The 23,451-nt window shown below is 56.4% G+C and overlaps 2 protein-coding genes across 5 annotated transcripts in view; one reads left to right on the plus strand and one right to left on the minus strand.

The window, feature by feature from the left end:
• Positions 1–633: 633 nt before the first annotated feature.
• On the plus strand, positions 634–3,306 carry HYI (hydroxypyruvate isomerase (putative)). Of its 2 annotated transcripts, XM_037149276.2 has the most exons (8): positions 634–881; positions 963–1,074; positions 2,097–2,211; positions 2,405–2,483; positions 2,576–2,625; positions 2,714–2,783; positions 2,909–3,043; positions 3,157–3,306. In XM_037149276.2, exons 1-8 carry the CDS (start codon positions 683–685, stop codon positions 3,228–3,230), a joined length of 834 nt encoding a protein of 277 aa, XP_037005171.2. In that variant the 5' UTR covers positions 634–682; the 3' UTR covers positions 3,231–3,306. The 2 variants fall into 2 exon arrangements, with proteins under 2 accessions (XP_037005171.2, XP_037005172.2); XM_037149277.2 differs by lacking the exon at positions 963–1,074 and having other exon boundaries at positions 2,081–2,211.
• SZT2 (SZT2 subunit of KICSTOR complex) overlaps positions 3,297–23,451 on the minus strand; it is a 51,479-nt gene continuing 31,324 nt past the window's right edge. For all 3 annotated transcript variants that reach the window (XM_037149278.2, XM_053660303.1, XM_053660304.1), the window contains 37 exons: positions 23,129–23,314; positions 22,577–22,744; positions 22,402–22,489; positions 22,192–22,263; positions 21,808–22,009; positions 21,203–21,302; positions 20,344–20,473; positions 18,023–18,175; positions 17,837–17,939; positions 17,641–17,746; positions 17,444–17,555; positions 16,698–16,816; positions 16,424–16,588; positions 16,096–16,180; positions 15,781–15,945; positions 15,522–15,689; positions 15,040–15,173; positions 14,433–14,599; positions 14,217–14,314; positions 14,002–14,134; positions 13,757–13,887; positions 13,521–13,621; positions 13,271–13,447; positions 12,801–13,068; positions 12,616–12,695; positions 12,404–12,529; positions 12,081–12,280; positions 10,195–10,285; positions 9,878–9,958; positions 9,722–9,796; positions 7,249–7,462; positions 6,711–6,864; positions 6,443–6,565; positions 5,928–6,333; positions 5,690–5,806; positions 4,299–4,367; positions 3,297–4,162 (listed from right to left, as the gene is read on the minus strand). In XM_037149278.2, coding sequence (XP_037005173.2) covers positions 4,019–4,162; positions 4,299–4,367; positions 5,690–5,806; positions 5,928–6,333; positions 6,443–6,565; positions 6,711–6,864; positions 7,249–7,462; positions 9,722–9,796; positions 9,878–9,958; positions 10,195–10,285; positions 12,081–12,280; positions 12,404–12,529; positions 12,616–12,695; positions 12,801–13,068; positions 13,271–13,447; positions 13,521–13,621; positions 13,757–13,887; positions 14,002–14,134; positions 14,217–14,314; positions 14,433–14,599; positions 15,040–15,173; positions 15,522–15,689; positions 15,781–15,945; positions 16,096–16,180; positions 16,424–16,588; positions 16,698–16,816; positions 17,444–17,555; positions 17,641–17,746; positions 17,837–17,939; positions 18,023–18,175; positions 20,344–20,473; positions 21,203–21,302; positions 21,808–22,009; positions 22,192–22,263; positions 22,402–22,489; positions 22,577–22,744; positions 23,129–23,314 — 5,211 coding nt within the window. In that variant the 3' untranslated portion in view covers positions 3,297–4,018. The remainder of the gene's footprint in view (positions 4,163–4,298; positions 4,368–5,689; positions 5,807–5,927; positions 6,334–6,442; positions 6,566–6,710; positions 6,865–7,248; positions 7,463–9,721; positions 9,797–9,877; positions 9,959–10,194; positions 10,286–12,080; positions 12,281–12,403; positions 12,530–12,615; positions 12,696–12,800; positions 13,069–13,270; positions 13,448–13,520; positions 13,622–13,756; positions 13,888–14,001; positions 14,135–14,216; positions 14,315–14,432; positions 14,600–15,039; positions 15,174–15,521; positions 15,690–15,780; positions 15,946–16,095; positions 16,181–16,423; positions 16,589–16,697; positions 16,817–17,443; positions 17,556–17,640; positions 17,747–17,836; positions 17,940–18,022; positions 18,176–20,343; positions 20,474–21,202; positions 21,303–21,807; positions 22,010–22,191; positions 22,264–22,401; positions 22,490–22,576; positions 22,745–23,128; positions 23,315–23,451) is intronic.

The raw sequence follows: 23,451 nt of genomic DNA on the forward strand, positions 1-23,451 counted from the left end.
ATTAGTTCAAATTTACTAAGCTGAATTTTTATTTTTAGCATGAGAAATGCTCACAAAATTATATTAAATAAAAAGTAGGCCATAAAACCACATATACAGCATGATAAAAAAAATTCTAAGAAAAAACCCTGCACGTTTATTTTCTAATGTGTAAGAAAGTTAATGGGTGAGTGGTGCGATAACTGGTGATTTAAATGTTCTTTATTTGGTCATAAACTTTCAAATGTTCCGTAATGAACAGATACGATTTTCATAATGAAGAAAAATACTAAGTATATGTTAAAGTCCTATTCTGCATTTCAACTGGGCCCTGGAGGCAGCCCGGCTCTTACTTGTCAGCGCTGCCTCAGCCAAACGGGCCCGCGAGCTCCCCACTTTCTCCCTGCCAGTGACCCGGCCGCGTTGCCTTCGCTCGGCCCCCTCGTCTCTCCCGCACTTGCCTTTCTCCTCTTTTGAAATATTTTACTTTTCTGGACTGGCCAGGGTTTTCACAACACATTGCCGTTCTCACCAGAGGAGCCCTGCGGAGAGCCCGGGACCCAGACTCGCGGCGCCAGCGCGCCCCCGCACGGCCGGCCGAGGGCACCTCCGCGAGTCCCGGCCGCGCCCTCGCCGGCGCTCCGCCCCTTCCGCCTTCCGGCCCCAGTGGACTTTGCTCTGCGCCCCGGGTCCCTAGCAGGTTATGGCTCCGCTACGCTTCTCCGCCAATGTGTCCTGGTTGTTCCCGGAGCTCTCCGGTCTCCCTGCACGGTTGCGGGCGGCGGGGAGCGCGGGCTTCGAGGCCGCCGAGGTCGCCTGGCCCTACGCAGAGCCACCGGAGGCGCTGGCGTGCAGGGCGCGAGAAGCAGGGCTGCAGCTGGTGCTCATCAACACGCCTCCGGGTGCGCCGTGGGGCCCGAGGCGGGGCGTTGGGGGCTGGGAGGACCGAGCAGGGAGCTGAGGTCCATTCTCTTTCTCGGCAGGAGATCGAGAGAAGGGGGAAATGGGGCTGGGGGCCGTTCCCGGGAGGCAGGCGGCCTTCAGAGAGGGGCTGGAGCAGGCTGTGCTGTACGCCAAGGCTCTAGGCTGTCCCAGGTATTTTTGTCCTTCCCTCCTCCTCTTGACGACCCAAGACCCTGCCGCATGTGGTTCGGGGTGTGGGCAATGAGGATGCCAGGCGTGAGGCTTAGAAGTCTGAGCCCACTGGCACTTCTCCACCCCTGCAGTCCTGACCCTTTGTAAATTGCCTTCCGTATTTTATTTGTGTGTCATTCTCAGTTGGCAACTCTTGCATGCTTCTCTCCTGCTGGGATCCCATGCTGGGAGCTCAGTCTGACCAGGGAGACAGCACAGTAAACAGAAGACAGAGGAGGGATCTATTTGAGGTTGGGTCAATTCATGCAGGCGGTGGGCGCAGAGCAGGCAGGCACCTAGCTGTCTCAAATCAGAGAAAGCTTCCTACAGGTACTGATGTTGAACTGGGTCTTAAGGAGTGGGCATCATTAGCTTGATGTAAGGAGCATTCCAGGCAGGGGTGCACTGGCCAGAGGCAAGAGGAAGCTCGGTGTGTTCAGCAGAGTTCAAGAGGTCGATTGTCGGGGTTGGACACAGCTGAGAAAGATCAGGGAGTGATCACGGAGGTGGGAGCTCGAAGTGGGGCTGATCAAGCAGTGTCCACTCCTGCAGGTCAGACAGCCTGAGCAGGAAATGACAACAAGGGGTCATTTTTGGTGGAGGTGGGGGTATGAAATCAGACGAGAAGCTAAGAAACAGATGCAAGAAGTAGAGACAAACAGCATAGAATTCTTGAGAAGGGTAAGGGTCAAAATTTATAAAAGGTGAGACTTGAGCATGTTTATAGGCCGAGGTTGGAAGTACAGGACTGAGGTTTCTGAGACAGGAAGATGAGGATGGGTTGACCCGCAGGAAGGCTGTGGAAAGGGTGCGGCCTGAGCTTCAGGCCGGGTGGTATGGACTGGAGACGTGGGGTGTGGGGACAGAAGGGCTGGTGTGGGCCAAGGGCAGCTAAAAGAGGGGCACACTGGGGGGGTCAAGGGGGCGAAGGTCTTGCTTCTGGGACCGACTCCATAGCCCCCTCCAGTCCCACTTCCCCACAGGATTCACCTGATGGCCGGCCGAGTTCCACAGGGCACTGAACGCGCAGCAGTCAGGGGTGAGATGGAGACCGTTTTTCTGGAGAACCTGAGGCATGCCGCTGGGGTTTTGGCTCAGGTGAGGTGACAATAAAACAGACACACGTGTGTCTGAGTGTGTTGTGGAGGGGCGTGCACAGTGTGGAGGGCAGCCAGGCACCAGGCTGGGCACTGGTTCGGGTCTGAGGGGCCAGTGAGGGGCTTGACTGGTAACTGAGATGAGGACAAACCCCGGGGGAGGAGCTCTATTCACAGACCCAACACGGTGCTAGGAGAACCTCGTGGGACTGCTGGAGCCCATTAACACCCGCCTCACTGACCCCCAGTACTTCCTGGAGTCGCCCCACCAGGGTAGGACCCCCGGCCCTGTGCCACCTCCCGTCGTCCCTTTGATTCTTGTGCTCTCCTTGAGTGTCACAGCCCCCTCCTGGTTTCTCTCCCAGCGGCAGCCATCTTGCAGAAGGTTGGAAGACCCAACCTCCAGTTACAAATGGTATGTGGAAAAAGAGGAGCTTCTTAGAGGGCCCGTGGCCTCCAAGTCTGGGAACAGTGGTGGGCGCTGACTGAGAATCTCTGCCCAGGACATATTCCACTGGCAGATCATGGATGGGAACCTGACGGGGAACATCCGGGAGTTCCTGCCCACCGTTGGTGAGAGGGGCCCTTTCTTGGCTCGCTCCTTGTCTGCTGTGCTGCCTCCCTTGCCCTCCTACCCTTCCGAGCCCCTGCCCCTCAGCTGGAGCCTGGGCCTCCCATCTGCCTGTATCCATCCCCAGGGCATGTGCAGGTGGCACAGGTCCCAGGCCGGGGGGACCCTGGCAGCCCTGGAGAGCTGAACTTCCCCTATTTATTCCAACTGCTGGAAGATGAAGGCTACAAAGGCTTTGTAGGTTGCGAGTACCAGCCTCAAGGTGAGGGTGGGCTAAGGCTCCAGGCCTGGCCCCGGGGAGGGGAGGACAGGAGGGCCAGGTATTGGACAAAGGCTGTTTTCCTCACGGGTTGGGATGCCACCTTCTCCCCTCAGGAGACACAGTAGAGGGCTTGAGTTGGCTACGTTCCTACTGGGACAGGCGGGGCCGCCCCCAGGCTGGCCCGTGAGGCCCTGCTGCCCACCCACGTCTCTGCGACAGTGAGCTGAGCATCCTCTGAATTAAAGACAACCTGTTGAATGTGTTCATATGTGTACGTTATTGGGGGCAGGGGGGACACACAGTGTCTGACCCTTCACTTTCTTGGGACCACTTCCCTCCTGTTGAGAAGGGACACAGCTCACACTCAAGTCCTCCAGTCCGCAGCACTGCTGTGAGACAGGAGGGATCCGAGTTCCCCCCCCTCACGTATAGGTGTCTCCTCATGAGACACAGGGTCCAGAAGCAAAGGGACTCGCCCATGCTCACAGGTGCACCAGAGGCAGAGCAGGGACTGGGACCAAGGGGTCCTGTCTCGGGGGCCATGTCCAGGAGGAATATCCCAGGGGAAGCCAAGACCAGAGAGCTCAAGGTGGGAGGCGGTGACTTGGAGCAGCATCCAGGCAGAGGAATGTGGGTGAGTGCTTGCTGCCAGGTGGAAGAATTCCTGGGACTGCACCAGGTGAGCAGGAAGGAGGAGTCTCCTTCTGGAAGGGCCCAGGGACCCCAGAGGAGATGGGAACCTCAGGGGCTGACCAACCCTCCAGAGCCCCGGGTTGGTCAGCAGCTGTGTTCTGGGGACAGCTACCTCTGCTGCCAGGCTGGGGCTGCAGGCCCCCCAGATGTGGTCATAGACCCTCTGGTGTCCCTCAGCATCCAGGCTTGTGCTGGGGCACAGAAGGGCTGGTTGGTTCTGCTTCAAGTGGGTGACCGTACAGACCCACGATCCAAGGAACAGTGACACCAGCAGTCTGTCCCTCAGAGGAGGCGGGTCCAGAGGGTGAAGCAGGCTGTGTTGATGACCGACTCGAGGTGGTGGTAGGTGGAGACCAGCTGGGCAGGAGGGCTCTCACTGTCCTGGGGCTGCACTGGGAAGGGCTCTCGGAAAACCACTGTCAGAGACTGTGGGGACACAGTGGGGTACGCTGGTGAGAGGAAGGTAGGGAAGGCTCCCCAACCTCAGCAGACTATGGGGTAGGGCGTTTGGGGCGCAGCCTCCCACCAGGCCAACATAAAACCTCTCACCCCGTGTTCTTACCGTCTTTCCCAAGTGGGAATCCAGAAACACTAGCACGAAACAGTCAGTGAACTTCTGGTTTAGCACAACCTGCAGCAAAAGGCACAGCAAGATGGGGAGTGAGGCTGGCTCCCTGAGGAAGCACGGCCCGTCCTGGAGGGCGTCCTGGGAGTGGGCGGGCCGTGGGGAGCAGCACCACCTCCATCCCCATGCCCACCCCACCTGCGCTGCACAATCGCCCGGAGCCGCCTCTCCAAACGGAACCTCCGCCCCCATCCACACTGGCCCCTGGCCAGCCTGGCCAGCCTGGCCACAGTGAAGGGAAGCGGGGCTTGATCGGGAAGGTTCCCAAAGCCGTCTATCTAGAGGCCGTGCACAAAGTTGGCACTGAACCAACCCCAACACGGAAGGAGAGTTCTCCACCCTTGACAGGACCCCTCTTCGCCTCCTGTCCTGTCCCAGGTCTTGTGTCTCTGGCCTCTCCTGCAACCATCCCCTATCTATTGCTCATGCTCAGCTTCGTAGTCTCCCTGGGTGATTTCTTCCTCTCCCAAGGCTACAGTGGCCCCTGTTCACACGGGTGCTGCCCAGACCGCCCCCTCCTGAGTGCCAATCCCTGACATCCACACAAACCTTCTGAACTGTGGTCCTAGAAGGTCCTCGTAAGCCTCAGACGCATCACCTCGCTCTTCCCCAACCCCCTGCTGCCGCGGCCTTCCCACTCCTACAAGCACTAGGTTACATCACCACGAACCAGCTCCTGCTTTTTCCTGTGAAGTCTTCTCCCGAGTGTCTCCTTTCCTGGACCACTGCTCTCGTTGGGCCCATCTCTCTCGTCTCTCTGAAGCGCCCCGTGTGTGTGCCTGTCCCCACAGGTCTTTTCTCTCTACCTGTCCTTCCCAGCAGCACTTCCACCCTCCACCTGGGGACCTGGCTGAAGCGCAGACTCTGAGCCAGTGGGTCTGGAGTGGGGCCCGAGAGTGCACTTTGGTGAGGGCCCAGGTGGTGCTGATGCTGCTGGTGTGAAGCCACAGTTTGGGGGTAATAAAGCTTTAAAGCCCAAGAGGTCCTTGCTGGGACGGCAGCCTCCAAGAGCAACCACTGAGGAGGTTCCAGAACTTGGTCCTCAGGAGCTCTAGCCAAGGAAGGTTTGTGTTTGTGTGAGCCTTGGAGGCGGAGCTCCAGGTGGTTCTCCGTGAGCGAGTCACATGCCACGGCTCAGAGTGCGTGTCTTTTTTGTTTGCCTTTTGTTTTTCTACACATGTATCCGCAGGCTCGTCCATTGAAGCCTCCCCCCCAAGCAGAGCTTATTTGATTGGGCTGGGTTACCTGAAGTGGACACCCATCATTCTCTGATGAGGATTTCTGGTGAGCCTCCTGTTTTGGGGTGGGGGTGGATCAAGGGAACTTACCAGATACTGAGTTCCCAAGTCTGGGCTCTGGAAATGGCGACAGCTCTGGGGAAAGCGGCTCAGGAGAACCTTGATCAGGTTCTGGTACCAGGAGACCGTCATAGACAGGAAGCAGTCCTGGGGGAGGGCGCACAGGCCTGGGTCTGCTGTCCCAAGCCACCTTGCACCCTCCGCCCTGGCTGCCCATGGATTCCTAACATCCATCCCAGCCCCTTCCGACCCACACACAGTTCCTCACCAGCTGGGGGTCAATGTCCCCAATGGACTTGGCATGGACCGCTTCCAGAAGCTCCTCCAGCTCAGCCAGGGCCAAGCGCCCCCCGAGCCGCAGCCGATCAGGCCCTGGTGGCTCCAGCAAGAAGAGGCGCTTCCAGAGGGTGTCCCTGCGGCAGTGCCCTCCAGCTAGCCGGACCAGCTGAGCCAGCCGTGCCCGAGCCACGCCCACCTCTGCAGCCAGCGGGGGGAACAGAGGAGCTGGTCCAGGGGCCAGACCAACCCCTGAGCCCTCCCTAGGGCTACGAGCTGAGCTCCCAGGAACCTCTGGCTCAGGGGGTAGTCTGGGTGGCTTCCGGAACCGGCGCACGTCAGCAGTTAGTCTGGGGAAGAGCTCTCGTTGGCTGGTGAGCACCACGAAGAACTGTAGCCTGGGGTGCCGAGGGGGAAAGAGTGTGATGGTCACAGCAGGAGACACACAGGGTGAGGGCAGGGGGCAGGCAGGGCAATGGGCACATTCAAAGTAGAGAATCTGCTGACCGCAGGACATGCCGCTCAGCCTCTCCTTGTTCCTCAAAGGGTGCAGCACAGTGACAGACAAGCAGAGACACGTCAAAGTCATCCTGGTGACGAAGTCCCTCAGAGTCTAGGTAGGAGCCAGAGCTGTGTGGTGGGGATAAGGTGTCAGTCCTGAGGCTCTAATGAAATCAACCTCACCCTTCTGCCCAAGAAAACACGGGTCTCCCTACTGCTTGGGTGGTCCTGACCACAGCTCCACCAGAAAACAAGCTGGTATGGCCCTCCTCACCTGTGCCACGCCGACACCAGGGCATATTCATTGTGTTCTGGGCCCCCTGGCCGGGCCATCCTTAGGGGCTTCATGTGGTAGGAGCTGGCGTGGTCGGCCACGTAGTTGTACAGCTGATGTGCAGCAATGAGTGGTGTGGGCAGCTCCAGGGTCCCTATGGGGCAAATTGGAGGAGACGGTGAGCCTGGGATAGACACACCAACAGGGTGGCTCGGAGGGTTAAGGGTCCCTAAGGCTCTGACCAACAGGCGGACTGGCCCTGCCTTTCGGGGGAGCCCCTAAGGCCCTGTGGGAAATTAGGATGGGACAAAGTGGGTCAGGACAGACGGGGGGGGGGTACATGACACAGGGTCTAAACTTTGGTATGAAATAAACTGAAGAAGTTAAGACAGAGCTGTGAGACACGGTCCAAGAGATGTGAGACAATTAACGACGTGGGACAGGAAGATGAGGTCTGGCCCTAGGAGGTGGTCCCACCAGCCCACACCTTGGGGCCTGTGTTCTTTTCAGGTTTACTGGCTTGCCCTTGGGCACTGACCTTGGTAAATGTGATTGCGACCGAAGTGGGGCCCATCGGGGTGGTGGGCCAGGAAGTGTCGCAGAAAGGTGGTGAGGTGGTAGCCATGCCGAAGCACCAGGTGGCCCCCCAGCACGTGCTGGTGCACCAGGCGCAGGTGGAAGTCGTAGCTGAACGAGTGCACGTGCATCAGGTCCCGCACCTTGTCGCACTCCTCGGTGAACAGCATGGACAGCTGGGGAGGCAGCAGGGCCGGGGTCAGGAAACAGCAGCATGGGCTGCCCAGCACACTCCCGTCTCCCTCCCCTCGTGCGGGAAAAGACAGCTCCAGATGCACCCTGTGGCTGCGGGCCGGCCACCAGAGCAGCTCTGGGAAGCCCTCCTCACAATATGCTCTTTTTTATACCGTATGTAACTCTGTTTACACGGAACCAACCATTCTGAGAGACCGGTCTTTTTTACTCTGTACCCGAGTCCGCTGAAGTCTGGCACAGACTCACTGATGCACAAATGCTTTTTGAGTGTCCACTGGGTACGACTGTAGGGGCTGCGAATACACTGGGAAACAAGCCCTCGCCCTTGAGGAGCTTGATTTGAGCAGCAGGGAGGTGAGACAGTAAACATTAGACAGAGGTCCTGAGTACACAGTACGTTGGAAGAAGGTGTCGTGGAAAATCAAAAAGTGAAGTGGTCGCCATTTTAAACAGGTGGTTAGGGTAGGCCAGGTGTGTGATTACTGACTATCGGAAAGTTTTTGCTGGCCCCTTCCCATCTCTCCAGACATATTTTCCCATCAAACTACTGGCTCTTCCCAGGTTCAACACATAGACCCTACTCTTTCGTACCTGCTCCCTTCACCTGGAATGCTGCTCTCCCTGACCCCAAGCCCGGCTAATGTCTCATTAGTAAGCTCTGTCTGGGATATCCTGCCAAGGCAAGGCTAGGCTAGGGTGGGCCTCCTCTGATTGATCCGTGAATGAAGGAAGGAAGGAAAGTGGGCAGAGACATGGAGCTGATGCTTCCTTTGGTGGGAATCGCCATCACTGAAAGTGAGTTAACAGCTGGCTCTCTGGGGCCAGAACGGCAGAACCTACACGGGCACTTCCCTGGGCACCCTGGGCAGAGGAATTACTAGGAAAGGAAATGAACGTAGAAGAGCAACAGCCTAGGAGTCAGAGTAGCTGCTTAGATCTTGGGTAAGTCACGATCTGCCTGCTTCAGTTTCCTCACCTATCTTGGAGATAAAGTAAAGGTCTTCGTAAAGTTAGAGGCATTGGGAAAAACACCACAATCAAGAATGAGCCTCAGCATCAGAGAGCCAGTACTGCCTCCCCCCCAGCTCTGTGCCCTGGGGAGAATTAGTGAACCTCTATGACCCTGCTGCCTGATCCGTGCAGGACTAAAACTCCCCTTCACTTAGTGGATATACTAAGCACATAATAAACAAACAACGATAATAAAGCAATTTAGGAATCTAAGTAGCGTTAGAGATTAGGTAAGTGGAAGCAGAGAGCCAGGCCAGATGGCAATCGGGGCAGGGGAGCCACAGGGACTTCAGGAGGCTGGAGAGTAGTGGGGGTGGGTCCTTCCTGCCAACACTACGGCCAAGTGTGAAAGAGCTCTTGCCGGTTCATCGCTCCCTTCTGAACACTTGAGGCTCAAGGAGGTCCCTGCACATAGCCACTAAGCTTTTCCGAGTTACATTATCCTGTGATGACCAGACCAGGTATCCATGCCCAAGTCAAAGGCAATCATCTGTGGGCTGGATACAAGCTGTCCAGGTATGGAGAGGAGGCAATGCTGTTTATGCTGGGGGGTGGCAGATGGGGCCCATGAGAATCCTGATCTCTCAGAAACTAAATGCGAGGCCCAAGGAAGGCACGGGCCCTCGCATGATGTGCGGAGCAACCTGACGGAGCTGAACTAAGTCACACGCAGAGGGCTTCGGTTCTGGCCACTAGGATCTTTCACTTGTCTTAGCATGTGGCCCTCACAGGGTTTTCAGGAGCCCTGCATGAATAACAACTGAGTGACGGGTATGCTGTGTGGGTGGGCACTGTGGCCCACAGGCCAAGGTCAGTGACTGCACTGGCCATGCCAGAATACCCCCAGCTGCAGACTGGGCTAGGACTGCCCAGGGCACCGGCCCACCCATGTGTCAGATTCCCTGCCATGCTCGAATGTCTGCTCTGTCTAACCAGCTGTGGTTATGGGCTGGCTCTGCACCAGGCTGTCAATGCCAGGATGATCGTGGCCAGACCAGCCCCTGTCCTGGACTGCCTTCTGCCCTCTTGCTACAGCTGAACATAGCTCTGGACCACCTGCAGAGTGACACTGGTGGATGGTCCAGTCGCCAGAATGACCCTTGCCTGGCCAGCCCACAGCACCGGATCATCACTGGGCAAGACTGCCCATGCATCGCTCTTACTGGCTGCCGCACACTGGGGACGCACTGACTGGGCCTAGACCCCACACCCCCAGCCCCACCGCGTACCTGCGAGTTGACGGCCTGCCCCATGGGGATGCGGGAACACTCCAGGGCGAACTGTTTAACACAGAAGTAACAGCCCTGGAGAGAGGGTGAGCACGAGGTCAGGAGGGCGAGAGACAGGGGGCCAGGCTCCCCGCACTCAGTGCTCCTCCTGCTCACCTGGAAAGCCAGCTCCATGAGGATGATGCCCCCGGGCAGTGCCCGCTGCAAGTGGTAGGTGGTGACTGGAGAGCCAGTGCTCTGGAGAAGGGAAAAGAGACAGGTTCAGAGGCAAGGGCTGAGGGTTCACTGGCTTCAGATCAGCAGGGAAGCTCTTGGGCTGATGACTTTAATGGAGTCAGGCTACAATCAACAACCTCAGGCATCATATGCAGGGTCCCTGACCTCTGGCCTTGGGAAATAATTCAGACTTAGTAACACTGGTATCTGGGGCATCACTGATTTTCAGGCAGGGAAGGTACAAGATGACGTGTTACCTTGGGGCTCCCATCAGCCTTGGTCTTAGGGCAGGAGAAGGAGCCCCGACCCTCTGTCCCAAGGAACGCCATGGCCCGCAACCGGCTGGCGCTGCAGAAAGTGAAGAGACAAGACACAGCCAGTCAGTGAGGAGGACGACTATGGTCATCAGACCCACAACCGTTTTATGTGGAACTGTTTGGTAGGAGCACAGCTGGGCCCGGAAAGGGAAGGACCTGCTCGGGGCACCACGTGAGTAAGTGGCAAGGCTGGGACTGGAGTCCAGTCTAGACTTCGGGGCAGGGCTCCCTCCACAGCAACTGCTGCTTTAAGGGGAAGTATGGGCAGCGCTCAGTTCAGAGGTGGAGACCAGGCCCTTCTCTACCAGTGAGAGGAGGCGGTCAGGGCCAGAGAGGCTGCTGAGGACATAGGGAGACATGCACATGAGTGGAGACGTCTGCTTCCTGGGGGCAGTGTGGGTGGGGGGCGGTGCTGCATGTCTAAGATTTTAAGAGGAAAACTCAGGGAGACCTGAGTTTGACACCTAGTTAAGCACCTTCCCCTCCGAGGGAAAGGGGCTGCTCTCGTGCCGGGGGAGTGGTACCTTCAGCATTCCACAGGCCTCCTGTTCTTCCTTTCTCAGCTCAGAGGCAAAGGGGAAGGACAGCAGGGAAAGTGCTGGGAACAGGGTAATACAGGAAGGGCCAGTGGGACCCAGTCCTCCTACTTAGGAGGCACGAACCAGAACTCTTGCGGGGGCTGGGGGCGGGTGTCTAAGCCTCTAGTGAAAAGAAATGTCCCATTTAATCCTTAAGGAAATAAGGACAAGACCTAACTAGTGATTGGCAACTGGTAACAAAGGAAAGCCTGACTTAAATTTTGCTCTAGAAACATTTTTTAACCTAGCACATCTTTTGTTTTAAAAAGGAATTCAGATTTCTAATAAATAAATACAAAGTAAGCGAACACCCCCCGGCCCCAGGGGCTTCTCTCAGAGAAGCTGAAGCCAGCCAAGGGCAGCAAGCTGAGCAACTACCTTGGGTGGTCGCTGAGAAACAAGGGGTGGGGGCCCAGAGACACAGGCCGCCCAGGAGGTGGAGAGCTGGTCACAAAACACTAAGGGGGAACTGGCTTTCTGGTCCAAGGTGGTATCTTGATGAAGGAAATATAATGGCATTTACTACCTTGAAAGGGCATCAAACTAAAGATAGAGAGGAGGTGGAAAAGAAACTCAGAAATCCAGAGGCATGAAAGTAATTGTGTGACATGAACAGACACCGTCCCGTGAGCCTCTGGCAAGGGGCTGGAACACACAGAATCCAGAGGCTCAGGTGTTGAGAAGAACACAGAGCAGGGCCACAGCAATGGGGATCTGAGACTCGATAAAGGAGGAGAGGTGGCTGTGGACTTGTTCCTGAGCTCTGGGAGATGCAAAGTGGTGACAGAGGGGCTGCCTACTTCCCAAGACTCCAACCTGTCACCAGCGGCCAGTGGATGAACGAGACCAAGAACAGGCTGGAGGAGAGTGAGGCGAGCAGGCCCAGGGCTGGGGATCTTGGTGCGAAAGACAGCTGGCCTCGGTGAGTCAAGGGCTTCCTGGATCAGGACCACGTAAACCTCAGGAGAGGTCAGCTCCATGTGCATGTAAATGTATGGGTTTACTGTGTACATTCTCACATGAGCTCTGTGAGAATGTACACAGTTCTGTGAGTTCCCTGAGATGTGTGACATCTACAGGACATGGGTGAGGAGGGCTGCATGGAAATTTCCAAGGACCTCATGTACGTGTGCTGGCCTAGAGGGTGCACATGTACAGGCCTGAGCTGTTCTCACGGAACCCATGTGAAGACAGGAAGGTGAGTGGGCCTCACCTGCAGTGCAGGAGGCAAGGAGGAGATGCGCTCACCTGCGGGCGGGCGAGGGGGGCCGCAGTGGTACCAGCACAAAGCCCATGCTCTGCAGATACTGCATGTACTGCTGCAGGAAAGCCAGGCTCAGCTCCTTCAGCCAAGGCTCCTCACGGGTGCCCGGTGGAGGCACATCCAAGGCTTCACAGCTTGAGGGGGCCTCTCGGCTCCCAGGTCCTGGCTCAGGGCGATGGCGCCGCTGTGGGAGCAGAAATTAAGGGAGAGTCTGCCTACTGTTAGCTACCCTACTGAGAGTGGAGGGATGGAGGTCACTGCGGGGTAAACAGGTCCCAGGGAGGAAACCGGGAGTCTCGGGCCTCACCTGCCCCTCAGGAGGCCCACAGGTCTCTGGGGGCCCATGCAGCCAGGCAGCAGGGTCGAAGAGCAGGGCTGTTGCACAGTAATGTACTAGGCGGGATGACTGCTTCAGGGTCTCCAGCTCCCCAGCCTGGGGAAATGGGGCAGTGAGCGTGAGAGCAGTGGTCAGGGAAGGGTACAGGATGCCCCTGGAGGATGTGGGTTCGGGCTACTCACGCTGACGGGCATGCTGGCTGGGGTGGACCGCTGCTGCCAGGTTACAAACAGGTTCTCCATCTTCATTTGGCGCTCCAGCTCTGGGGGGGTTGGGAACATTAGTAGTGGCCCCCAGGACCTGCCATGTGCCTCCCTCCCAGACTCCACAGATTGCCTCTGCCCATGGTCGGGCCCGGTGCTCTCACCTCTGCGCTCTGTCATCTTGATCTCCAGAAACTGTTGTCCATGGTAGGTGACGGGATCGGGGGGTCTGGGCACAGAGCCGAGTGAGGCACTGGGGCGAGCAGCTGTGATGTCCCTCAGGGCCTCATCGAAGGGGAACGTGTCCAGGGGAAGGGAACCCCCACCCCGAGAGGACCCGGTGAGCCGGCCTTGCTCCCGGCTCAGAGGGGGACTTGCACTCCGGATGAGGGTCTCTGCGTCCACTGTGGGCAGCAGGAATGGGTTTGGCTCCTGAAAAGATGGAGCCTCACAATGGGTGCGTGGCCTTTGTCCTCAGACCTTCTTCTCTCCTGTCCCATGGCTTCCCCTCTCGGACTCTCTCTCTGCACCACCTCTGCCCTCAGTCTATCCCCTGACCACTTCTGAGCTGGTACTTCCTTACACAAAACCCTCAGGAGCCAGAACTAGAGGAGGGAGCCCGAGCAGCAGGTACCTTTTCATCCCGCACTGGGAAGTCCAACTGGCCATAATGATGGAAAAGTCCAAGCTTCTGGCTGAGGAGGCAGAAGATGAGATGGGCACGTGCATTCTGCCACTGCACGAGGCGGACCAGCGCTCGGCCCAAGGCTGCCCCCAGGTCTGGAGCCCAGTTGTAAGTCAGCAGCAGTAGCTGGAAGTCAGGGGTCAGGGTCAGTGAGGTCACAGAACCTCTTCTCCCACCCAGCCCCTGACCCCATATCTACCTTCTTATCCACGATCTCCAGGAGCAAGAACCTCTGCCGGGGAGCGTTCCGCCCTGAGCTCCCATCGCCCCCTGGCTCGAAGCGCTGCAAGGCTTTGGCAGCTACAGTGTGGGGATGGGGGAGTCTTAATAGGGGTCTGGAGACAGAGACCCCTCCACCCTGTCCTGTCGTCCACAAGGTCAGAAACCACCCCTTTGGTCACTCTAAACTCACCCTCCCCTAGTCCATGCTCTCACCCTGCTGGGTTGGTCGCCTCCACTGCAAGAAGTTCCTTCCCAGAAGCAGCAGATGCCGCTCAGCTGCTGGGCGGGGTGTTGGGCCCAGTTGTCCAAGAGAACGAGGACTGAAGACGTCTGGCCCTGAACTCCTAGTAGGAGGGAGGGATGCAGAGAAAGCAGACTGCTTGGTCTCATGCCCTGACCATCACCTTCCTGAGCCTAAGCCCCCACCGGACTCAGCCTCTGTGGGACCCCACACTCACAAATGCTGCTCAAAGACACGAACGCTGGTGTCTCCAGCCATCGAGGTGACCAGAGTGGTGAACTCAGACAAGATGGATGGCAGGAGGAACCGGGACACCATGCAGGTGGAGCTCCTGGACACTGAGGCGCAACCTGGACCCAGAGCAAAGAAGTCCTGCTGGAGCTGCAGGGTGGGGACCGGGCTGAGGGTGGGAGTGGAGGTGGGGGATCTCACCAATCTGAACCATGAACTCCATCCAGCGCTGAGTAACATGAGCGAACACAGGCTGCAGGGTCCCCACCTCGCCCTCTTCTAGCTGTGTGGTCCGGCGTCTGAAGACAGCAGGAGTAAGCAGCACACACTGATTCCTGACTCGTATGTGTTTACCTACACCCAAGCCCCGCCTGTGATTTCACACCACACCCTGCCCTGCACAACACACATGTGCACCTTTGTCTCTTGGCTCCAGATTCTGGGTCCGATGCCCGCTCAGTTCCACCTGGAGTCCGAACATTTTCAGTTTTGTGACGCCTTCGGCCCCGAGTATCTTCTGGCCGATCCAGGACAATGTCATCAGTTGTTTTGGGGGAACCCAAGTCCCCAGATTCTGTTTTACTCTGAAGGCAATGCAGTGAATGAAGAGGGGCTATTGGGAAGGGGAACAGGATGGAGGGTGGACATATCAGGGAACGGTAACAGGAGCCTAGAGGATCTGGAGGCCCAGGTTCAGGCCTGGCTTTACTGCAGACTGACTAAGCAGCCCTGGGCAGGCTACTCAACTTTCCTGAGCCCCAACTGCCTCACTGGTAAAAGCCCTGCTCATCTTACAGGTCTGAGGATACAGTGAGGAAAACAGAAGTGAAGGCACTTAACAAGCTGAGGCTCTCTTTCCATCAGTGAGAACTTGCCATATTCTGCAAACTCCTACCCAAGGAACAGTAGTTTTATATATATAATAGGGGCTCTGAGGCAAGGCCTGCAGGGGAGTGTAGGCGGAACTAGGAGGCAGCAAGAAAGTAGATGCCAACTTCACCACTTCCTCCCATTCTCCCATTACCAGCATATCCCAGAAGCTACGCCGGCCAGCTTTGCTGGGGGGAGTCACAGGCTCCTCAGGGGCAGGCCCAGGGGGAAAGGTGCTAGCTCGGCCTGCAGGGCTCTTGGTTTCCAATGACCCACTCCTGAGACTTCCTGTAGACATCAAACAATACACATGTCTGTCACTAACCATCAATTCCCCACACCTAGCCCAAGACTGGTATGACAATGCCTCGAGGCTTCCTCTACTGGTCAGTGAGTGACAGTAGCAGTGTCTGTGATTGACAGTGCGTGGCTGCAGGTGTGAATTCCTGGAATTTTTCATTCCATGCGGGTGACTCTAAGCCTGGGCACATTTCTGCTCATGACTTGCTGATGCGGGGAAGGCAAAGGACAGCTATGAATGTGCGTCCCAGATGGAGCCTTTGTGACATATTCCCAGATCCCACACCTCAAACACCATCTTGCCTGGATCTGTGACATTCTCTGGCCCCGACATACCTGGGGACATGTCCTCCGTGCACAGGGAGGCTGGCAGTAGCTGCAGCTCCATGACGGCATCGGCCAGGGCCTGGCGAGCCGCTGCTCGGAGCCTCTCCTCTAGCTGTACGATGCTGATGTGACCTTTTTCCCACACATCCAGTCGAAGCCGTGGGGCCACACTGTGAGCTGGAGGAAAGAATGGGGGTCACCTGAGAGTGCCCCCAGTTCCAAAAGCATCCTATAGCATGCGAACACTCCTCTAACAAAGCGGCCCCACCTGAAGAGCTGTCTGGCACGACCGGGCAGCGAGTGATCTGGGTCAACTGCTCAAACTCCTCCTCTTGCAGTACATCTGGAGGCCCCGGAGAAGAGGGGGGCCATGATGCCAGTGAGATGGGGGCCCCTCCCTCGTCCACAAAGGCTAGAGTGATGCAGGCAACTCCTGGGTAGAAATCCACAGGAAAACTCAGGTCTGGAACTTCCAGATCCCCTTTCCTCCCCCGCACCCACCTTAGAGGCAAGGCTGGGAAAGGCCCTTTCAGCCAAGAGATGGGAGAGGGCTTTCCCACACCTGGTACTGCCCACACTGTACCTTTGCCCCCAGTGCCCTGTCCACCAGGCTTGTTATACAAGTAAATGTCCAAGTCGGGGAGGCTGCCCTGTGGTGGGAGTGGATGCTGGGGAGAGAACAGCCACCGAGAACTAAGATGAGGCTAGTGGACAAAAGCCATCAGGGAATGGGTGTCTGGAGAATGGGGAGCACGGGAAGACACAGGGAGATAACAAAGGTGTATGTGGGGGAAGGGTCCATGGGCAAAGGTATGCATGGGGAATCCGTATAAAACACACCTAAGGCTGTGTGTGTTGGGGGGCGGGGACTAAGTGCATGTGGGTGTGGAAGGAGGCGGGTGAAACCTCACCTGGAAGTGGTTCCGGCCATTGCTGTCTGTGTACTTGGGAGAGTGCAGGAAAATGAGCAGGTTTTGCCGCAGGTACCAGGCCAGGGCAGGAAGCCAGGGCCGGCAGGCGGAGGGCAAGGCCAGATGCAGCACCTCTGAGGGGAGACTTCCAGGGGGCTGGATGAACTGCAGAGAGTGGAAGGGGAGTCAGAGCTGGATGAAGAGGTTCCTGCCAAGGCTGTCCTGCATCTGCAACTGCACCATGGAGGATGCTGGAGTCTGGGAGGGAGCTGACCTCCACATCGGCTGGTGTCAGCTTGCAGTTCCGAACAAGCATGACTGTGATGACGTCCAGAGTGGCCTCATCCAGGCGCCGACGCAGGACCCGCACCAGCTCATCTGTGATCTCAGGACCTTGACGCAGCCATGGAGGTAAGGTGGAGACACTGGCTGAGGATCCAGCTATCCCAAACCAGCCGTTAAACCCCAGACTTGAACATTCTCCCATATATACAGACAGCCAGCACTAGGGGCTGGTTCTGCCAAGCCACTCACTGTGGACAAGTGAGCTTTACCTCTCAAAGCCTCAGTGCCCTTAGCCATAAAATGAGACTAATAGCACCTACCTCATATATAACCATCTTAGCCCAAGACCCAGCACACATTAATTGAACCATAAATGTTAGCTGGAAAATCCATCTGCCTAACAGACACCTCAGGCTCAACGTGTCTCAAATCGAGCCCATCATCTTCACCCCCACCCACCCCTGGCATCCAGCCAATGGGCCACCATCTCACACACAGTCACCCAGGAAAGATACCTGGGTGTCAGCTTTAATGACCCCGCTTCCCCTAGCTGCATTTCAATCAACTGCAGGTCCTACACCTAAGTATCACAGCAGTCTGTCATACCTGCATGGCTCCTGCTTGAGGGAAGCCCCGAGCATAGCGTGAGCTGGAGTGGGAAGGCTTTGAGAAAAGTCCTGGACACTTCTGGAACCTCATCTGGTCACTCTCCTACCCTCTCCTTGCAGTCCTTACCTGCCTGCCCCACGCCATGCACCAGCAGCCGGATGTGCCTGTCCACTTGGCCCACAGGGCGAGCAGTATCTGCACTGCGGCTGGAAGCCAAGTCGAGGGGAGAACGAGGACCCTGCAGGAAAACTCTGGTCAGGGCCTGCTCTAGGGAGCAAGGCCTGAGGGCGCACGGGGCATCGGGGAGTGGAGGGAATACATGCCGAGGATTCCTCAGAGGAGATGGGCTCCTGGCTCCGGGACAGAGCTAGGGATGGGGGCAGAGCATCGCCTTCCCACGGCCGCTCACTGCAGGTCGTCTCCAGGAGCCTGGGAAAGAGTGGCAAGGTCTTTGGACACACCTCCTTCCTATGCCATCCACGACCCATGCTTTACCCTGTCTTCCCAGGGCACACATACCGAAGATAATACACGGCCTTTGTTGCTCGCTCCTGATAAACAAACATATTCTTCCGGTTCACCACGGAGAAGGCATTGAGCACAGAGCGCAGGGCCTGGATGGCTGTGGGAGGAACAGGGGCTCAGGACTCTCCCTGCTCCAGAGCCCCCACCGCACTCCCCCTGCCCTCTCCTGCCATCACACACCACGAGAGACCCCCATGCTGGGCCCCATTTTGAGGCGTGAATGGACCCGAATCACAGTTTCCCATACAACGTCACAGGAGAAATGGCCGGGAACAAACTGCATTGTGGCTGCCAGGTACCCTCGAGGTGCACAGCTCTCATCAGCAGCATAATCTGATGTGGGGAAGGCAGACTCGGATCAGAAATGGGACACAGCCCTCTGTCCTCACACACTTCTCACCTGTAAACTGATCTCCTCATCCTCACTGTCCTGCGTCCTAGGCCCTATTACCCTGCAGGGGAAAGATGGTCATTTTGGGTAATAAGAAAGGACCATCCTCTTAGGAAGACAGGTCGCAGCACAAAGGTTTTCAGAACTATCCTGGGGAGATGTGGAGGAGAAAGTAAGATGTATCAGGAAAGGCAAAGCATGAGAAAATCCTGAAGATAATGCCACAACACCCTGACCCTGTCAAAATATATGTCATAATATAATATACACCCCATCTGTGTACTCTTTGGGAGTTGCAACAATAACTCCTTAAAACAAAAAAGTATGACTGCTTATACAGACCTGCTGCAGAGTGGGGAAGACTGTGTCCCATGCTCTGGAGGAAAACTACCCCAAAGACCCCAAAGGGTGGCGTGGCAGTATGCGAGGGCACACAGACACAGTCCAGTGCCTTGTCAGGGCCTTTCTGGGTTCCCAGGTTGACATGGCACCTTCCAGCGGCCCAATGGTGGCAATTTGGTTTCCTAGAGAAGCTACTGTGAGATGTGAGAAGTGCTTAGGAAACCCACGGGGCTGCAGCGTCTGGAATGGAATGCTGGTTGCTAAGGGCTCCAGCAAAGCCACGTGAAGACTTAAAAAGAGGAAGCTCTGCCTGGTTTCTGCTGCTCCAACATCTCGGGCTGCTGGAAGTCACTGGGAAGTGCAAGTACCGGGCTGTCCAGCTCGTTTGCAGAAGATGACTAACGTTCCTGGGAAGCCCACTAATTGCAGGAATTCTGCTTTGATATGAAATACACTCCAGGATGTGCTGAGAGAGGAGCTCTCCAGAGCTGTCAGGAACGTTAGTCTTCAGACTCACTGAGAATGTTAAATATAAGTGGTCTGATTTTACTTTTAAACCAGAAGGGAGAACTGAAAAGAAATGGCATGAGTTGGTTTTCCTCTATGACAGCGATTTTCAACCTTTTTCAACTCTTGGCACATGTAAATTAATTACTAAAATTCTGTGGCGCACCAAAAAAATGTATTTTCTGATCTGACAAAAAAAGTGATACCTATATCACTTTGATTCATTCACACTGGACGGCTACTGTGTTGGCTGTTGTCCCTTTTTTTTTGGACAATCCAAAGGAAAAGAGGTCAGTGCCCCAACTAAACAGTCAGGTACTGTATGTTTTAAAATCGCTGCTCTGTGAGTTGGGGTGAGAGGTCATCAGGAGTAAGAGAAGGAAGCAGAAGCGTGGAGATGTCAATTACCACTCCAAGCAGATTACCATGTTTCCTAACCAATACCAAAGGGGTCCTGTGTCTGCCTGGTATGGAGGGACAGCCAATCAGACGGCAAATCCTCCTACCAGGCCTCAGGCTCTGCTCCTCTGGTCTTCTCTCAGCTGTCAACTGGCCTACTTGCCCCCTCACTATCCCCCATTTCTTGGCCCTATTTCCCTGCAGAAGAAAGACGGTCACTTTGGGAAACAAGGCCGGGCCAAACCCTTAGGAAGACCGGTCGCAGCTGGCGCCCCTCCAGTGACCCGTCTAGCATTCTCCAACCTCTCCTCTGCTGTGGAACTTCATGGCTCTTCTGCTGTGGGACACAAATGTCCTCAAGCCTCCACTTCAAAACTGCTGCCCTGACCCCCATTTCCTCTAGGTCCTGCCAACCCTATCTGGTCTCTCCCTTCACTGCCAAGCCTCTTGAAAGAATACCCCATTTTGCCATGTATAATGTGCCCAAATTTTTGAGGGGAAAAAAAGGGTGCACATTATACATGAGTATAATGATTACATACCATAGGTATAATGATCCCGTGTGTAACATGCACAAAACGTGGGCATGCGCCACACACAGCCAAATACGGCGGGTACTCTCCGCGCCACGTAACACCCTTTCACTTCCAACTTCCTCCAGTTTGCATTCCCATCTCTCTACAGTGAAAATACTCCCACTGAAGTCACTGATGAACTTGAAATGGCCGAATCCGGTGATCCCTGAGTCCTTTCCTTCCTGCTCTCCCAGTGTTACTTGGCGCCAGTGACCCAGTGATCCCACCCTCAGCTTCTCACCAAAGTCTTCGATAAGGGAAAGGAAGGCTCCTGGGTGGAACCTCACCATCGCTGGGCAGTGCTGCCCGCTGACGTGAGTGGAAGGGGGTCTCGCTGCGCCACAGATCTTCTTCACTCTCGGCCACCAGAAGAGAATTGCACACATGACTGTCGTGAAGGTCCTGAAGGAGCAGCCGCTGGGGGAAGGGGCAGGACGTCAGGGAGCTGGAATGTCCCCTTGTAAATGGGCAGCGGCGGTGCAAGGTAATCACAGGCCACGGAGAATGCCCATTATCACTGGGGGGTGGGGGGGAGGTCGGGGGGCAAAAACATCACATCAGTAATCACTGGGGGGGTCAGAGACGGTGTCTGACAGTCACCGGGCTCAGGGCCCAAGCACTGGACCCCAGCTGGGAAAACACGTCCCTTCTCTTTGCTAGAATGTGTTTGCCATCCTTCAGGTCTCAGCTTAAAAGTCATTTCTAAGCAGCTTTCCCTGATGCTGCAGATGGTCAGACCCTACTGTATGCTCTCAGAGCCATCTCTACTTTTCCACTGTAGAAGTCTTCATAACTGTAATGAAAATAATCTGTGTGACTCATTCATTGTCTGTCTCCTCCACCTGACACATGCTCCCGAGTCAAGGTTTCCCTCTCGCTCACCATTTTATCCCTAATACTGGTACAGAGCAGTGAGCGGGAACATCTCCACACCTCACAGTACCCGGGAGGGTACGAGAGGCACCCACAGAACTGGGGTGAGTTAGGGACAGTTCCCTAGTTTGTGGCGAGTCTGGGGAGTAAGAGTATCTCAATAACTGGGGGTCAAAGAGGGATCAATAGCCTCTGAAAGTCAAGGTCCTGGAGACTCCTTCCTCATCTGAGCTGTGATCCCGCCTGGAGAGCCCTGCCGCTGGCTGCCCTTACCTGGTTGACCTCCCTGCAGATCTCCCCAACTCGCCTCACTAGGAGCTGCTGCAGGTGGCGACACTCGGCTCCTGGCCCTCCATCTTCCCGAGTCAGGCTCCTGGGAAGGAGCGATGGATCAGACACAGAATTGCAGGGAGGAAACTGTGAAGGGAGGGTCATGGGAGCTGGGACCAAGAGGAACCATGAAAAGGAAGTAGGGCTGAACAAACGGAAGTGGACAAGAGGAGAAACGGAAGGACGGAATTCTCAGCAGCCATTCTGGAAGCCTGGGCTCCGTGCCTGCCTCGCCAGCCTCCATATGGTACCACACTGAGGCGTCTATCATGCGGCTCACCTATGCTTTACTCTCAGACCTTCTGTATTGTTAGGATGACGGCCTTCCTTTTTCTCAGCCCCACCCCACCCTATGATTAGAGCAGTATTTAACCAGATGCCGAAGTGACATGATTTGCTGCTATCTGTGGGAAGAGGTCAGGTGCCCTCAACCTTAGAATAAAAGTCAGACCCCTACCAAACCCTTGAACAACATTCAAGGGAGAAGCTGTGGGACCAGGGAAAGGAAGCTAACATCAGAGTCAGGGTGGGGGCCTGGCTCCACTCACCGTGCATGTGCGTACACTTCCACACGATCCTGCAGTATCCGGACGATGAGCCAGAAGTCTGGGAGGCATGGCCCAAGGACGCTTGTGAGTGAAGGCTGTGGATGTGCTGGACCAGGCAGGGTCCGCAATGTGAAGGGGCTCTTCTCACCCAGGGTCTCACTGGGACCCTCACTGTCAGAGCCACTGCTGCCACCATCATAACCTGTGTCAAATGTGCTGAAGTTGTAACCCAACCTTTGAGCTCATCTGAGTCTCCAAAGTATATCAGGCTTAATGGGCCCCTCCAGTTAGTCCCTTCCCATGCCCCCAGCCCAGATTTTTCGCTGTGTGGCCCTAAGTCCACTGCCCACCAGCTAGAGTCCTTCACCTGCTGCCACAGCTTACCTAGGTGGTCTGAGTCCACACTGCCCTGACTGGACACGAGGCTCAGTCCTTGGCCGGGCCCAGGCTGGCTCCCTGGGAACAGAAGGGAAGCAAATGCCCAGAGCCTCTCTCAGTCCTAATTAGGACTGCCTTCCAGAAAGGGAAGCAGGTCCAGGGACGTACACATTCTGGGTGCTGGCCCCAGACTTTGCTGCCCAAGTCCTCTCTTACCTCCCTGTGGCAGGCTGGGCAGACTGATGAGGGAGGGGCCCTCAGAATCCTCTGGGGAGCCAGGCCCTCGGGGACTGGCTGTCAGAGCCTGAGGACAGGAAGTCAGGACTGAGTAGAGGCCCCACACACCCCATCACCACCCCTGCCATTCCCAGGTCAGCCCAGAAAAACTCACCTCCCCTTCGATGCCTTCAGCCTTATCCTCGTGGTTGTGCCAAGCCCAGGCCACTGAAGAGGGTACCCTGGGGGACCCACCTGGCTGTTGGCCAGCTGCCACAAAGAAGAAGCCACTGTCAGGGTCCTCCAGAAGCACACGGCCGGGCAGGTGGAGGCGACGGAACTCCTGAGGAGTGGGAGGCAAGGCCCCGATTTAGACATGGAAGCCCCCTATCCTCGGCACCCCACACGTCCTCATCAGACGCTCACAACTACCTTGTGAAGCGGGCACTAGCGCCTCCACTGCTGCAGTAGAAAAGGGGCAGTGACCCACCGAAGGTTCAGTGGGCCAGTATCAAGGCCGGGAGCTGGGTCTCTCCCCACCTGGGCTGCCAGGCGTGGGGTGAGGCGCAGACAGGTGAGGAGGTGGGCAGGAAGGTAACTGGAGGGACTCAAAGCAAGAGAGGGACTTCCGACTCCGTCTCTGGAGGCCAGGGCAGAGTGGGTGCGAAGTGACCAGGCAGTGTTCTGCGGGCAGTGTTCTGCGGGCAGCGTTCTGCGGGCAGCGTACCTCCTTGAACTGTGTGAGGGAACGCTCCGGCCCAAACACAAAACTCAGCGGCACAGTCTGGCGAAGACAGGTGGAGCGTCCGGGAGAGCTATGGATGTGGGCGGCAGCACGGTGCAGGGCAGGGCTCTGGGGGACGCCCCCTCTCCGAAGTGCCCCCACCATCTCATCCTCCAGCAACCAGCGGATCTACAGTCAGAGGGGAATCCAGGAAGTGGCCAAGGGCACCGCCAGTGCTGACCGGACTAGCAGATTCTATAAGCTACTCTGCCTCACAGATCGAGGGAGGCCTCACTTCGATCCCACAATAAAGGGGGTGCCTCACC

Source organism: Artibeus jamaicensis, unplaced genomic scaffold (assembly GCF_021234435.1).
Source record: "Artibeus jamaicensis isolate MK-2021 breed Jamaican fruit bat unplaced genomic scaffold, CSHL_Jam_final scaffold_847, whole genome shotgun sequence".
Lineage (NCBI taxonomy): Eukaryota > Metazoa > Chordata > Mammalia > Chiroptera > Phyllostomidae > Artibeus > Artibeus jamaicensis.

Coding starts and splice junctions, on each gene's coding strand:
- HYI (XM_037149276.2), top strand. CDS start 683: ATGGCTCCGCTACGCTTCTCCGCCAATGTGTCCTGGTTGTTCCCGGAG. Junction 2,784..2,908: donor GGAGTTCCTGCCCACCGTTG/GTGAGAGGGGCC, acceptor ATCCATCCCCAG/GGCATGTGCAGGTGGCACAG. Junction 3,044..3,156: donor TTGCGAGTACCAGCCTCAAG/GTGAGGGTGGGC, acceptor TTCTCCCCTCAG/GAGACACAGTAGAGGGCTTG.